The sequence below is a fragment of the Suricata suricatta genome, chromosome 14 (assembly GCF_006229205.1).
Source record: "Suricata suricatta isolate VVHF042 chromosome 14, meerkat_22Aug2017_6uvM2_HiC, whole genome shotgun sequence".
In the NCBI taxonomy this organism is placed as follows: Eukaryota; Metazoa; Chordata; class Mammalia; order Carnivora; family Herpestidae; genus Suricata; species Suricata suricatta.
This window is the reverse complement of record NC_043713.1, coordinates 57,378,939-57,395,866: the sequence shown is the minus strand read 5'-3', so window position 1 is coordinate 57,395,866 and position 16,928 is coordinate 57,378,939. Positions and strand designations below refer to the sequence as shown.

The window sequence follows — 16,928 nt, the reverse complement described above, 5'->3', positions numbered from 1 at the left end:
GGAGGATGCGGACGGATGTGAGTGCGCCCTCCTAGCTGTCGCGGCCGGGAAGGAAGGGCGGACGGCAGCAGCGGCGGCCTGGGCCCGGCTGGCGGGGACGGAGCTCGGCGAGGCGTGGCCCTGGGCCGGCCCAGGCCGCGAGCGTGAGGGAACCTTGCGCTTCGGGGAGGGAACGGCGCGCCGGGTCCGCGGGCGGCGAGAGATGCCCAACGCCCGAGCTCGGGCTCTGCCCCGCCGCCCACCGTCGCATCACCCCCCACCCCCCACCCCCACCCCCGGCCTGACTGGGCGCTTTGGGCTTGGGGGCCGCTCGGTGTCTGTGCAGGGAGGAGAAAGTGGCGGGGCCCAGATTTGAAATAGGCATTTGGGGTGTGCTTGTTCCCGGTGGGGGCCTCCCGCGGGCCCCCACCCCGAGCTCCCCGCCCCCAGGAAGGAAGAGGCTCCGTGAAGGAAGGTGTGTTTACTTAGAGTTGCTCTCAAGTATCACTCAGCGGCCAGCGGCATTGAAGCCTGGTCCGCGTTCTGCGGCCTCAGTTCGGTTGCTCCGACTCTGCCTGTGTGGAGACTACTACATACTTGTAATTTCCCTTCGGCTCTTAGCAGTTTTAAATTGCCTCGACACCCCCCTGTGACTTGTGCATTACGGGAAGGCTAGAAGGTGTGGCTTCGGCTGGAGGTACTGCGTTAACAGAGCGTATTTCTTTAATGCAAATCTTCGCGAAACACCCAGCCCTCCCCAAATATTACAATTTCAGCTTTTCTTTGAGGAAAGGGAGTTTCAAGAGCGTCGATTCTTTTGTTTAAAAAAGATAAACATAAAAAGTTTGACATTGTTTCCCGAACAGTATCAGGAAGGAACTGATATTTAGAAAGGAATTTGTTTATTTCGTGTGTGCTTTTCTAAGCATCAGAAGGTAATTTGGAAATTGTTCTGCGTTGAAATGGTAACCCTGGTAGAATTTGTGGTGTATTTAGGGGGAAAGCCTACTGTGGCTAATACCTAGGTAAGTAACACAGATGGTTGCTGTCTGCAGTTGTTCTTTTAAATACTGTGTAGTTAATCCATAGCGTCGTCTAATGTGGTTTCCCTTGGCCAAATTAAGCTTAGTTTTTAAACTCCTAGGTGTTTTGAGTGAAGTAAGGGGAATCTATTCAGAAGGGTTCTCTAAAAAGTAATTATTTTTAAAGCAAATGACTCAAATGCAAACTTCTGCTACTCTGGGTTTTTGTTTAAGAAGCTCTAATGCACTAATGTAGTGAAGGACAGCTTTAAGTTTCACTTAATGTTTTACACCTGCTGCTAAGTCTAAAAGGTTATTTAAGGCAGCTATTGATTACTTGCTAAGTTAGGATTGGAGACGTAGCTCAGATTGTTATTTCAAACAGGGGCTTCTCATTTGAATAATCAGGTTCAAGACTTTATAGAAGTAGACGACCTGTCATTCAGCAGGTGTTTAGTAGGAGTGTGTGTCGCAACATCTTCTGCGCTTTCTTTTATTTTTACCTAAGCGCCATTAACTCTTAAGGGATGAGTGGTAGTGTCAGTTTCCTCTTTGACCTTAAGGGAGCAGAGCCTAGAAGGGAAAGCACACCTGTGAGGAACTCAACAATGATTTATTCATGAGCCTCTCAGGACTTCTGGGTACTGAGGATGTGGCTCTGCAAAGGACAGTCATAATCTATGCCCTCTAGTGGTTTACAAGCAATTTTAATTTGAGTGTGATAATGAAGATACCCAAAGCAGTGTAACACGGTAGTTAATAGACAACACTCTAGAGCCAGACTTTTCTGTTCCAGTTTTGGTATTGCCACTTTGGACAGACTCCTACAATTCACTTAACCTCTGTATGCTTAAGTTTTGTCATTTGTAAATAGGCATGCAAGTATTGCCTACTTGGAGTTTTTTAGAACCTTACATAAATTAATGCAAAAAAAACCCACTTAGAACATTACCTGGTAGATAGTGAATATTATGTGGTGGTTGTTAGGAGTAAAGAGTAGGGAAGTTTAAAAGAAAGAGCAGAAAAATACTGATGTTGAATATTACACTACAGAATATATTTATAGATGCTGCTAATGCTTGCAGCTAACAGTTTAAAGGTTCTTTTAGTTTCCAGTGCATTTTAATTTAGGATAAAACATTAGACATCTGAAGGCATAAATAGTTTATTTGCATATTTGTAAGTGGATTAAAGATTTTGTTAGAGTCATTACTAATTTATTTCAGTTACTGAGGTCTTTATCAGTGATGCGTTTATCCAGAGTATTTAGGAACAGTCTTTGAACATGCAGCCAGTTTGAAGGACTTCTTGCTGTCTATTATGCAGGGGGAAATCCGGCTGTGATGCCTACCTAGGTCAAGGGTAAGAGAAGTATGGAGAAGCTGAGAAAACTTGTCACATCTTGGGGAAGGTGGAGGACCAGAGATGTTAGAGAGAAAGGAGCTTGGGCTGCCCTTACGACTAGAAAAGATCATAGGAGCCTGATTTTCTGCCTCAAGCAACACTGGTCTGGAGGCCCGCCTCTGGAGTTGTGAATCAGATCCTGCTGCTTCAGCCAAGCTTAGGTCTAGGTCGGTCTTTGTAATGGAAAGGAATTACTTACTGGCCAGACTCTAGAATCTTGGTTGCCTTTACTGAATGCAGAACTTAGACTAAGAAGAGAGCGAATACTACTGTACAGGTGATCTGTAGCTATGGAGACTCAGAGGGGCCATGGGATGGTGTCTAGATCTTGAAAGGGGGGCGTTGCCCAGCCTTGATAAGAGTGTCAGGTGTTTTGATTTGTTTTAAGTCCCAAAGTCTCTGTACAGAGCCCATAGAAAAGTGGGTAGAATGAGAAAAGAGTTGGTCAAAGACCGACTTGGCTGATATGATACTCTTAGAGAAAGAAACAAAATCCTAATATGTGAAAGACGGTGCATTGTATGTACATAGTAGAAAGTCATAAAGATAAGAATATAGGTTACATGCTGTTAAAATTAAGTTTGCTTTAGGTTAAAATACTTTCCATATGGTGCTGTGAAACATACTTTGAATTTCAAAGTGAAAGTAAGCCAGTGACTCACGTTTGAATAGGTATCTCAGCAGAGTGACTTCTGGGAAATATTTTTTTATGTTTTTTAAATTTATTTTTGAGAGAGAGAGAGAGAGTGCGAACAGGGGAAGGTCAGAGGGAGAAAGTGGGAGACACAGAATCCGAAGCAGACTCCAGGCTGTAGGCTCTAAGCTGTCCGTACAGAGCCCGACTCAGGGACGAACCGTGAGATCACGACCTGAGACGAAGCCACCCGCTTAATTGACTGAGTCACCCAGGTGCCCCTCTGTTCCTTAAATAATGGCAGGCAGTGCAAAAATCACAGACTCGCAGAGAGAGATTTCAAGTTTCTCTTGTCAGTTTTCTAAAGGTGCAGTTTTGATTTACATTTCAAAATGCAAGTTGCTAGGTTTCTAAAATCAATGAGATAGGACTTAAGATAGGACTTAAGATACAGTCAGATCGGATGAGTTAGCTTTATTGCACAGATATTCTTCATAGCACTCCTCGGAAGTATAGGCTGTGGTGTTCTGATATCAATAAACAAATCAACTGATGCACAAATGGACTAAATTATTTTCTGAAGAAATGAAACTCCTTAACTACCAGCCAGAATTTTAAGGTAGGCCTCCTGATTCTAAATACTGTTTATGAAATGGTCTTTTCTTAAATCGCCCAGTTTACAACATTGAGTCACCCAAGCCTGTCACATAGGCAATGTGAACTCATGTTTCAAATACCCTTGAAGGTTAATCTAGCATGCTGCATGTGGTTTAATTTAACCAAGAGAGATCGTTCAAGTGACACTTGGGTGTAATAGAGCTTATTTAGTCTTTATGTTAACTTTTCTTTCAGCTGTAACTAGCATGATGTTGAGGAGCTTTTGGAGCTGTATTACGGCATATGCAGAATTGTTCATGTTTGAAGAAGTTTTGGAAACCTTTCACACTACATATATTGTTTCTCAGGTTTGAGGGCACTTTTGGGTTAGAGTGAATTAAGGATGGATCCAAAACTAATTGGGTATAACTGCCTGGGCTGTACCTCTTTCAAAGAGTCTCTGGGCCCTCCGACTACTTTTTGCAAATTACTTTTGATAAGATTCTTAAAGTCCTTGCCACCTAGGGAATTAAGGAGCAAAAAACTGGGGCTTTGTCTAATAGTGACCAGGGAATCAGTTAAACTGTAGGAAGGTGCCCTTGAAAGTCATAATTTAGAAGTGTTGTTAAATGGGGATTTGGAAGAGTGAGTCATGAGACTTGGTAGCTTATTTTGACTTAGCAACAAGACTGGACAGGAGAAATCTTTATTTAGAGATAATATAATTAATAACCTAGAAAAGTGCTTAAAAATGGTTTTAGTTGTACCCACATGTGTATAGAATCAGTTAATGATGTGTTGAGTAACAATTCTCTCTAGAATTTTTTTTTTTAAAGAAGGGAAAAGGAAAACTCTTTGTAAATATGCATGTCAGCTGCCTGGGCTTGTAGCTGCAGTTAAAAAAAAAATTATAGGCTTTTGTTTGCTCTTTCTGCCTATGAAAGACAAATAGCCCTTGCTAGGTAAAGTTCATTAGTCTACCACTTTTGTTCGATCACTGAATTATTATTTCTAGTCCTTTTGCCTCAGTTCCCCCTCTCAAAACAAAGAATTTATATTTTAAACTACTCCTCTGTTTGCCTTCTATTTTGGAATTTAGGATTTTTTTTCTCTTGAGGGCAAAGAATTTTTGCCATCAGCTACATGATAGGGTTGGCAGTCCCTCGATTGGAATTAAAGTGTGCATTTAACTTGGACCTGAACATAAACATAATTGAATGTTTTGTGAGGAAGAGGACGTGGCACACTTGTGGAATTTGGGCTAAGGAGGTTATAGGTCCTGTATCCCCTGTAAGTTCTGAGGAAGGTACTTCTAAACACATCTTTCATCTGGCAGGTCACCTAAGGTCCCCCCTTCTCCAGATCCATCCTCTGATCCTCTTAACAGTTCAGTCAAGCTTTCTTAGCTCCCTGCCCCTCTAGACCCCGGGGGGGGGGGTGGGGGCGGGCTTGTTCTCTGGCCTAATTGATGTTAGCTTTGTTGGTGGTTGAGCATTTGTCGTGCTCCAATTCTGGAAAACATCTCAGTATATAGTTCTGTGCACAGAAGAGCACTTGGTTTTGTAAATGTTAGGCCTGCATTCAGATTCTGGCCTTGCTGTTTATTCATTTATCATCTTCAGTAAGTTACTTCACTTTTCTCGGCTGTTCTCGATCTGAAACATGTTGATGGACTTTTGGGTTGATTCCGGTTTTGGGATGTTACAGAATAAAGCTGCAGTGAGCACTTAGGTACAAGTCTCTGTGTGGACACATACGTTCTTTCTCTTGGGGATATACTTTAAAATGCCTTTTTAAGGAAATTTTTCCATAGTGGTGGCCCATTTTACACTCCCACCAGCAGTGTGGAAGATCTCCAGGTGCTCCATACCCTTGCCAACATTTGGTGTGGGGAGTCTTTGTTTTATTTTGTTTATTTATTTTTAAATAAATAATAAATGTTGAGAGAGAGTGAGCACTGTCAGTGGGGGAGGAGCAGAGAGAGAGAAGAGAGAATCTCAAGCAGGCTCCACACTGAGTGTGGAGTCCCGATGCAGGGCTTGAGTCCATCACTATGAGATCATCACCTGAGCTAAAATCAGGAGTTAGACGCTCAATTCACTGAGGTATGTAGGTATTACCCAGTCTTCATTTTAGCCATCCTATTAAGTGTATAGAGGGTTTGGGTTTTTTTGGTAGTTTGAATTCCATTTCCCTAATGACTAATAATGCTCTTATTTTCATGTGCTCATTTACCATTTAGATATCTTTGATGAAGTAACTGTTCAAATTTTTTTCCCATTCCTTTATTGGATTATTTTGTTAATAAAAGAATTATGTATTCTAGGCACGAGTCCTTTCTCAGGTATGTGGTTTGCGAATATTCTAGCCTGTGACTTGTCTTACAGTCTCAACAGTATGTTTTGAGGAGCAGAAGTTTTGAATTTTGATGTTCCATTTGTTATTTTTTCACACATGCCCTTTATCAGGTTGAAAAACTTCCTGAGTTTACTGAAAACTTTTTTTGAAATTAAGAGTGGATGTTGAATTTTGTCACATTCTTTTTCTGCATCTATGATTTTGTTTTTTAAATATGATTTTCATTTTAAGTGAATGCCATTTTTTTTTTAAATGAGAAATTTCAAACCTACATAGCCAATGAGCCATTATATACCCGTCATTTAGCTTGAACTTTCATTTATCCCTTTCTTACATCTGGGCTTTTTGGTTGGGGGAAGCAGGGAGGAGGCAGCCAGAGTGCTTTCAAAACATCCCAGGTATCATTTTATTTTAGCTATAAATATTTCACAAGGCATATACTTGAAGTGTGATGTTCTATCTATGAACAGAAGGATATCTAAGGTTATGGTGTAAGGTGTAGTAAAGGATGAAATTTAAATGATTAAATTCTTCAGACATTTGCCTTGCTGGATCTACTGCAGTAAAGTACGTTTAAATGACTACTCACTTCACTTTCATTTTGATCTCCAAATTAACAGAAGTAACATCTTGTTTATTTTTATCGTGCTTAAGCGCATTTCACGCCTTTGGGTCAATCTTTGTTATCGAAAGAATACTGGTAAACAGAAGTTGAATTTTCTATTTTGGTTTGCTCTATCATTTAGTAGGTTATACGAACTTTTAAAATTTGATTTGTGCTGTACCTCTAGTGAACCAGTGTTCCTAGATTTACTGAAATCAAGAGCTGTATATTTGTCCTTTCAGCAATAGAAAGTTTAGGCCCAGGGTCTCCCAGATAAAGGTGGCAGAGGCTAGAAAGAATACAGTTCAGATCTTGTAGGATTTAATATTCTTTTCCTAGATATCCTCTAACATAGCTCTTTAGCTGCAAACAGGAGGTGGACGAAATTTCTGGATTTTGGTTTTTTTTTTTCAACTTAACATTTATTGTCCTATTGATGTTGGGCATGTGGTATAACCTTGCTTGCAGTATTCCCCTGTGAGGTGTGTAGTAACTGTGAAGTTACAGAAGTGGTATCCAGTGAAGCTTATCTGATGGTTAAATAATTTGCTCAATAAACCTGTGTGACACAGTATTTCTTACTTTACTACATTTTATCACTGTGTTTTACTGCCTTCCAATTTGACTTCCCTTAATTTATCACTTATTTAGGTCATTTAACCTCCTAAAGGTTCTAGCGGTTATAAAGGTAGTAATATGCTCCAAGTATCTGGTGGGTTAAATAATTTTTGTCCTGAGTTGCTCCTGTCTGCAATGGAAATGTTATAATTTACAAAATACACCTTTTTTTCTTTGTGTTTTAAGCGCCCATGTATGGCTGAGTTAGTCATTGGAATAAAAGTGGGTAAGAATTTGATGAGATCTAATGTGTCTGATCTTGTCACTAGCTAATCACCTGAAGAGGTCATTCTAAAATCTGAAATTATATTTAAATTTATTTTACTGCTTTGAATTTATAGTCATATTTACATTTAAATTTTAAATCAAGGTAGTTTTTGGTAGAAATAACTTCAGTACTTCAAGTAAATTCAAGATTCTATTAGAGATTGGTGGTAATTAGGACCTAGATTAGGTCAAAATTTATATTTGGACAGCCTCTGGAAGAAAGGATTACTAACCAAAGTAATTGGGTTAATAAGACCGTAGGGAAAATGTTTACTCACTGAAGGGAACAAACAACAAACATCTATAATGTATGCAAGATCTGCACTTAGAAGGGCTTTGATATGTCACACGTCTCTGACAATGCTATTTAGGAAGCATGATCTTTGCAACTAATTTGACAGTTGATAAACACACTGCTGTTTCATTTTTATGTGTACTTCAGGGAAATGCTTTTTGGAATATCATAGAATGAACTTGAGGAAATTAAAAGTTCAATGTGAGATGATTTTATACTTATTAGTAAAGATCATTGCTAAAAATTTACTAAACTTTTTATATTTAAAGGAAAGACAGCTGATAAACATGTCACAAAGTACAGATTTGAAATGGCATACCTGGCTCGAGGCTATATTTACGAGGACTAAGTTATATGGTCCTTCAAATTTGTTTTTTTATTCATTTTTTTCCCCCAAGCCATGTGTTACGTGCATTTCTGTAATATTACAAGACCAGGGATTGGAAAGTTTCAATAAAGGACCAGGCTGTAAATATTTAAAATTTTGTGGGCCACACGGTCTCTTGCAGGTACTCAGATCTGCCATTATAAGGTGAAGGCAGCCATAGACAGTATGTAAATTAATGAACAGTAGCCAATAAACTCTATTTACAAAAGCAGACTGTAGGCCAGTTTAACCTACTGGCCATGATTTGCTGACCCTGCACTGTACTGTTAAGTCTATGGTTTATAACATTTTGCTTCTTTATAGCAGAGTGCCATCACACAGCAGAGCTGTAGCACATATTTGTTGAGATGAGCCTTGGTTCTTCTGGTCAAACTAAATATAGCCATAAAACCGTACTTGCAGTCAAGTAATGAAATAATTTATTTTCAAATTAAATGTGTTACTTTGAAAAATGTCAAATCTATGCATAAGTTGCACAGCTGTTAGAGTTAATTCCCCAAACCCTTCATCTACATTTACCCATTGTTAACATTTTGCCCGTTTGCTCTGTTTTTCTCTATATACGTGTGTGTGTGTGTGTGTGTGTGTGTGTGTGTGTGTGTGTATGTATATGTATACGTTGTTCTTAATCTTCTTTGCACCTTTTGAAAATAAGTTGTAGAAATCAGGACCTTTAGCCTGGATCTCTTAAGAGCAAGGGCTTTCTTTCATCAGCAAAGTCAGAAAATGTAACAGGGATACAATTCAAATATGTGATAAGTAGTCCATTTTCCAGTTTCATCAGTTGTTTGATAATGTTCTTTATAGCAGCTGTCTTGTTAGTGCTGGCTCCAGTATTGCATTTCCTTGTTATAGCTCTAAATTTAAAGGCCTTTATTTTTCATGATACTGAGATTTTTGAAGAGTCAATTTGGTTTTTCTGTTTTGTCATGATTTCAGGTTATGCTTTTGGGGGGTGGGGGGAACATGTGATTTTTCTCAGTGCTTTATCTCAAGAGGCACCTGATGTCAACTATTATTGGTGGTGGTTATTTTTTAACCACTCAAGTAAGGTGATATCTGCAAGATTTCTCACTTAAAGATACTGTTCTTTTGTGATTAGTTGGAAAAATACTTTGACACCGAGGAAATATGCCATTCCCAAACAGACTTTAACCCATTAGTGGTAGAATGTGGCCAGGATTCTTAATTGAATCAGTTTACATTTACTGGTTGGCAGTCTGCTTTACTGAAGAGCTTTTCCTTGCTCCCTATTTATTTGGTTATTTATTAAAATATGAATTTTAAAGCCCATGCCCTAAGGCAGGTCTTATGAAGATGATTAAATCTCTAGAGTACATTTTGTTTTCATTTTCTAATATGTGAAGAATTGAAGAACAGAAAATTTGTAAGTTTTATTGTGGCCTAAGCAGTATCAAGGGAAAAATTGAAGGGGAGGAGGGAGGACACACTATCTGCTTTTCTTTCTTTTCTTTTTCCTTAAAGTTTTATTTTTATTTATTTTTGAGAGAGAGAGAGAACGAGCCAAGGGAGGGGCAGAGAGAGGGAGAAAGAATCCCAAATGCTGACAGGGCAGAACCCGATTTGGGGCTCAATCTCATGAGCTGGAGAACCATGACCTAAGCTAAGATCAAGAAGTCAGATACTTAACCAGTCACCCAGGCACCCCTGCTTTTTACTGTTTTAAAGGCTATTATTTGAGGCTGTATGGTGAACAGAAGGATGTTTTGATCAAGCTTGGTGAAAGTCAGCTTATCCAGATTAACCAGTTCTCTGGTGTGGTACTTCTCAGAGGCATTAATATGCTAAAGTCCTTGTCACTCCCATAGTGAGGGATGAAGTACCCTAGTCCCCTCTAGTATCCCTGCGGGCTACCTTTCACCAACAAATATTAATGAATGTGCATTATTCAGGAGAAGCCTTAGACTCTTTCTTAGAGAATAAAAAGAATAATAAGACAGTCTTTGCCTTCAGGGAATCTGTCTACTTTTGGGGCTGGGGGCAGGCAGAGGAAAAAGAAAAGAAGAAAAAAACCACTCCAGCACTGCTCTTGCTGGCAGAATAAAACCAAGGGCACCAAGATTAGGGAATTCAAAGAAGGAAGAGCTGTTAATTAGACTGGGAAGTGCTTCCTGGATGTTCATGAGTAGGTAAATTTAAACTCCAATGAGGATGAATGGCAAAAATGGGGCAGACATAAGCACACAAGACTGGAGAGCTGTGGGGCCTGTGGCCAGAAATGGCCCCCTGCACGGACTGTGTGCTGGAGAGGAAAATAGGCTGGGCCAGATCCTGGTGTCCCCAGAGCTGTACCTTCATCCTGGCTGCCTTGAGTTTGGGGTGGGGGAAGGGAAGGGCAGGGAGTGCAGGGCACGGAGTAGAGCAGGGCATGGGGGAGGTGGAAGTGGCGCTGCTGGGGAAGCCGGCTTAGGGTGAGGAACGCCCAGTCTATGATTGAGGGCACTGGTCTTCACAATTTTACCTCCTAAAATAATTTCAAAACCTCCATCTGATACATTTTTAAGTTTACAGGTGTTTTTAAAAAGTAAAACCATTATGAATATGTACATACAGTGATTATAAAATTTACTAAAATGGAATCTACACAGCACAGCACTTTGATACCCACTGTCAATCCACTTTCGAGAATAAACTAAATTGGGAGTTTTACCTTGTTCTTTTTTCTTGATCTCTTTCCATTTCTTACACAAAATTTTACCCTAATATATTTTTTACGCTTAAAAGTTTTACTGATTATCATGTTTCTTGCATTAAATGTATGTATACAAAGAGAAATGGAAAATTTTCATTTCCCATGGCCAGAAAACTACAAATGTTTTTTGTTTCAGTTATTATTATTCCATTATTATAATTAATACTCATTTGGTCAGCCAAAATGTATCACACATTATGGTAAACACTTTGTAAACAAAATTTTATTAAATGGGCATTTCTTACTGAGATGGATGAAGCTCTTTAAAAAGTTACGTATTCACGGATGAATGTAATTTGTTGCTAGCATGAGACCAAATTTAGCATTGATTGCTATTTTTTAAGACCTATGTGCACTGAATTTTGTTGACATAATTAAGTTGATGGGAAGGATTCTAGCAGTGCCACTAATTTCCTTGGACTTCTTCCAACTTATATGCTAAAATTTTTTAAAATTATATTTTTAATGAGCTATCAGCCTTTTCAAAGTTTTTTTAAAGCAAAGGGTTGAGGGGCGCCTAGGTGGCTCAGCCGGTTAAGCAACCGGCTTCGGCTCAGGTCATGATCTCACTGTTCGTGGGTTCGAGCCCTGCATCGGGCTCTGTGCTGACAGCTAGCTCAGAGCCTGGAGCCTGCTTCGGATTCTGTGTCTCCCTCTCTCTCTGACCCTCCCCTGCTCACGCTGTCTCTCTGTCTCTCAAAAATAAATAAAAGCCATAAAAAAACAAACAAAAAAAAAACAAACAAAGGATTGAAAAATACCTGACTTGTAAAAGTATTTGTTGCAGTCTTAGAGAGTTGATCTCTTAACCCTTTTAGCATTATCTCAGTGGGTCTCTTTGTTTGACAGTGGAGGCTTTTTCCAGCCTTGGGGCAGTGTAACAGTGGCCTTGGAGTTGAGAGATACCTCTTTCCTTGTCCAATGGGAGTCTGGGAGATTGTAAAAGGGAAAGCCTTAGGATCCAAACCACTAGGCATATTTTTGCAATGAGTACTCCTAGAAGTTGGGGTCTGGAATATCCCTTAAATCTGTTTGATTTATTCCCAGGAAAATCTTTTGTGTTTCTCGTGAGGTTCAAACGCCTTGGTTTGCTCTCCACAGAAAGTATCAGAGTCTCTGAATTAGGGTGTTGGGAACTGGGAAGTGGGAATACAGGCAGGATACTTTATAAAAGTAGAATTTATAGTTCTTAGAAACTGATTAGATAATGGGAGCATTAAGTTACTGTGGGGGAGAAAGTCATGAGAGAGAGCTGCTTTTTATAAGATTGGTTTGGACAGTTAAATTTTCAGAACAAATGTTACATTGAGGTGGAGATTCTTTGAAGTACTTGCACTTATGGATCCGGGGTCAGGGCAGGAGAACTCTGGAGGTCATCTGCATTGTAAGTAATGAAGGGGATTTTCAAGGGGAGGAGATATGTGTGTGTAAAACATGAGGATAAAATTAGAAGGAAACTCCCTCCTTAAAGAGAGCAGAAGAAAGTTAACAAGAACAGCCCAGAAAGGTAGAAAAATACTCAGGATTGTGTACTTCCAGAGAACCAAAGAGAAGAGAATTTAAGAGGAGAGTGTTGGGTTAGGGGCAGGCAGTCTTGTCAAATGGTATCGAGAAGACAATAAAAAATCTAAGAGGGGCCCTCTAATTTTGGCAAATTATTGCTGATCTTTAAGATGAGAGTCACCAGAGTGAAAGAGAAATAGAACGGATTATTTTTCTTCTGGAGGGGTGAAGGCTGTAAAGGAAACTACCTGTTTAAGAAGTTTGGTGAGGGGCGCCTGGGTGGCTCAGTCGGTTAAGCCTCCGGCTTCGGCTCAGGTCAGATCTCACGTTCGTGGGTTCGAGCCCCGCATCAGGCTCTGTGCTGACAGCTAGCTCAGAGCCTGGAGCCTGCTTCCGGTTCTGTGTCTCCTTCTCTCTCTGCCCCTCCCCCTCTCATGCTCTGTCTCTCTCTCTGTATTAAAAATAAATAAAACATTAAAAAAATTAAAAAAAAAAGTTTGGTGAAAAAGTCATTTTAGAGAATCGCAAGCTTAAATTCTAGATTCACTGTGTCCGGAAAAGGCTCCATTGTCAGAATTACCTTTAATTACCTTTATATTGCTCAGAAATTATGGTATACATAGCCTCACTTTCCCTCCTTGTAATGTTGTTTCTGTAGTGAGTCCTTGTAATGAGGTGATTGGTTTTGTTGGAAAAATACATCTTCATACAGCAGTAGTGAGATGCTGCATTTTGAGACTCCTGCGAGGACAGCTTTCTATCTTATGCTCTTTTTTTAATTAAAAAAATTTTTAATGTTTATTTTCGAGAGACAGAGGAGGAATGCGCTCGCGCGAGCACACACATACACACGCACACACACAAAATCCGAGGCAGGCTCCAGGTTCTGAGCTGTCAGCGCAGAGCCCAAACCAGGGCTCAAACTCATGAGCTGTGAGATCATGACCTGAGCCAAAGTTGGATGCTTAACTGACTGAGCCACCCGGGTGCCCCTCTCTTCTTGTGCTGTTAAACATATATGTGATTATAGAGTAGAATGGTTGTCAGGTATACTATTCAGATTTCTCCCTTGCTTTTGTTCTCCTGGATGCTGGCATTATTTCCCCTGACTTGGTGTTATAGAGTTTATCAAATACATGTGTGATGGTAAAGGAAGAAAGGAAGTTGATTTTTTGAGGGTAGTTCTGGGAACTTAGAGATCTGTAACATCTTTTGAGAGAATTTTAAGATTTAAGAAAGTACATTTAAATTTCTTGAGTGAGCCTGAAATGGGCATGAAGGTATAGTGTGTGAGCGTTGTTAGCAAGGAATAGGAAAGAGGCTTACTTGTGGTATTGATGCAGGTACCACCAGGTTGCCTCCACTGAATTAGAATACACTCTTGAAGGGGACTAGGGCTCCTCTGTACCCTCTCCTCTGCTCCAACAGCTAGCAGTGTCAGATAATCGGAACAGGAGTAATGTGACACCTGGGCTTCCCTTAGAATGCTATGTAAAGGCAAAAGGTCTTTTGGTTTGGAAAAGACAGAATGATCTTTGCTTCTTTCTTAACTTAAAAAAAAAAAAGGATGATTTTGGGGCACCTGAGTGGCTCAGTCAGTTAAGCTTCCGACCCTTCATTGCGGCTCAGGTCATGATCTCACAGTCTGTGAGTTCAAGCCCTTCATTGGGCTCTGCGCTGACAGCTCAGAGCCTGCTTGGGATTCTCCATCTTTCTCTCTCTCTGCCTTTCCCCTGCTCACTCTCTCTCTCAAAATAAAGAAATACTCATTTCTTTAAATGATGATTTTGATTAATAATAATTTTAATAAAGCTTAGTGTAGCACAATTGAATAAGTATATGTGCTGCCCAGTATTGTCTGTTGCTCAAAACAGGTGTAACTATTGTTGAATTTAAGTTGTTGTTTAGTAAATTTTAAATGCCATTTCTAATTAGAGTGGTAATGGGATTTCTTTAGCCAGGTAAGAGGATTTTGCAAAATGTAGTAATGTTACTTTTTAAAAATTAGGCTGCTAAGCTGATTTTGGTTCCTGCCTCATTTCTGTATGAACCCTGTGTCTCACCTGTACTAAATAAATTTCTTGTAGTTTTCCTTTACTTCCTCACTGTTTTTAGATTTCTTTGCTTAGAATGCCCTCTTCCTGCCCTCTGTCCTGCTTGGCAAACTCCAGTATACCTTCCAAGAAGTTGCTTGACTCTTTGAAGCCTTCTTATCCTCACCAGGGCAGGTTTAGACATATAATAGTGAAAAATACAGTTAACAGCATATTTTGTATGTATGCTTACACTGTGTATCTACACTAGTATATATTTATAGACCTAGATATGCGCACATATTTATACATATAAACTACATGCATACACATTTTGTCTAATGTTTGTATCTGTGTTCCTTGTTGAGTGCCTGGCACTTACAGTGTATGTGCTGCCCTACTTAGTGGTTGACGTGGATGACATTTAAAAACACACAGAAACCACGTTGAGATTCTCTGTATCTAGAAACCAACCTAAATGCAGAGGGGACGGAACATTTACTTATTTGCCTGACAGCATATCATACTTTATAGACATTAAGTGTGTCTTAAAAAGTATTGACCTTTATTTAAGTCTTGCAGAATTTTATAGATGAAGCAGACCTAGATTGATTAGGTATTTGTATAAGTTCACATAGATAGTTCATAAGTAGCAAAACATGAGATTTGAACCCAGATCTGCCTTACTTTAAAGAGCCTCTGCTCTTTCCACACCACTTTTGCTGTAACTATGTAGTGGTTGAATTAATCATCTTAATTCCAGTTAGGTCCAACTTTTAAACTTTGACATTTTACACACTGTTTTCCTTCAATTTAAAACAGTTAAAAATGGAACATTGCTTTCTGCCCCTTTGGATTTCTGCTGGTGCTGCTGCATGGAGCTGAGGAAGTATGGGAATTTGGGGAGGTCAGGTAATTTGAAAAAGCATTTCAGAGTGATCATTGTTTTATATGCTTTTTGGTAAATTTGACATTTCAAATAACAGAAAAGGTGACTTTTTTTTTTTTTTTTACTTCATCAGTGAAGGAGACTAAATTTTTAAAGCTGTGAAACCCTAAAGGGCTATTGCTGCTGTAGTGAAGAATCCATAAACTTTAGTTATCCAAAAAGAAAGCCCTAAGGTGGGGTATGGAGGTCTGAAATGTCTCTCTTTATCTGCAGTAATATTCCTTGTCTTTGTCTTTTTTTATCTAGTAATAATAATATCACCACTCCACTCTTATGCTTACTGTTTCATGTTTTATCTTTAAAGAAAAAAGTCCTTCAGGACCCCCAGGTGGCTCAGTTGGTTAAGCGTCCAACTCTCAGTTTCGAGTCAGGTCATGACCTCATGGTTTTGTGCATTTGAGCAGTGCAGAGTCTGCTTGGATTCTCTCTCTCTCGCTCTCTCGCTCTCTCGCTCTCTCTCTCTCTGTCTCTCTCTCTCTCTGTCACTCCCCCACTTGTACTCTCTCTCCAAATAAATAAATAAACTTAAAAAAATAAATCTTTTTCCTTTCAATCTCTTGGTAGAAATTTTGGCTTTAAAGCTATGTCTCTGGTAGAGGGCTATAGTTGGGTGTTACTTTTTTATTAGTTGGAAATCTCTGCTTTTAAATGTTTAGTCCACTTATGTATAATGTAATTGTTGGTCTGGTTGTATTTAGGTCTGCTTTTTTTTCTTAATTTTTTTCTATTAGGGACAGCATGTGCGTGCACATGTGCACACGTATGTTTAGTAGGGGCAGAGAGAGAGGGAGAGAAAGAAAATCTCAAGCAGGCTATGTGATCAGTGCAGAGCCTGATGTGGGGCTTGATCTCATGACCCTGATGATCGATCATGACCTGAACCCATATCAAGAATTGGACACTAAACTGACTGAACTACCCAGGTATCCCTGGCTCTGCTTTTTTCTATTTGTCTCTTTTTTTCTTTTTTCTTTTTTTCTCATTGCTTTTTCCCTGACTTTCTTTTGGGTTAACGATATGTTTTTAGTATTGCATTTTAATTTCCCTTTTGGCTTACTAGCTATGCTGCTTTCTTACATGTTTTAGAGATTACTCCTAAGGACCATAATTTGTGTCTTTAATTTATCATACTCTTTTTAAAGTTAGTGCTGTACTTTGCATAAACTGTAGAATCTTTGTAGCAGTACAGCTACATTTACTGTGTTGTCTGATTTATCAGAGGATGTTATATACTGTACCATCAAGGTATATGCTGTGAGATTTTTTTCATTAGTGATAATAGTTTTTTTAATTGATTATTTTTGTGTTTCTCTTTCTTGTAACCTGTGGTAGGCATTTGCATGTTGACTGGGTAAGACCTAAATGTGTAGCCTGTAACTATGGTAACCGCTCCTTGTGGCCTCCAAAAAGATAATCTAGAGCGTTATTGGTCCAATCAAGAATTGATGAAGAATGATTCAGGCCAAAATGTTTGCACAGATATTGGCAGGAGGCAGCAGTTTTGGGAAATAGAAATGAAGCTTTGTCACCATTGCCTCTGCCAGAGTGGAACACCTCCTTTGGT

General features: G+C 39.5%; 1 protein-coding gene across 3 annotated transcripts in view; it reads left to right on the top strand.

Annotated features, from left to right (window-relative positions):
• The first annotated feature begins 6 nt into the window (after positions 1 to 6).
• PPP4R1 (protein phosphatase 4 regulatory subunit 1) overlaps positions 7 to 16,928 on the top strand; it is a 64,114-nt gene continuing 47,192 nt past the window's right edge. For 2 of the 3 annotated variants that reach the window (XM_029921235.1, XM_029921233.1), the window contains exon 1: positions 7 to 17. Coding sequence is in view for 1 of the 3 variants with exons in the window: in XM_029921232.1 (XP_029777092.1) it covers positions 15,291 to 15,327 (37 nt within the window). In the remaining 2 variants the exon portion in view is untranslated. Of the gene's footprint in view, positions 18 to 15,237; positions 15,328 to 16,928 lie in introns of all 3 variants that reach the window. The other variant, XM_029921232.1, reaches the window with a different exon arrangement.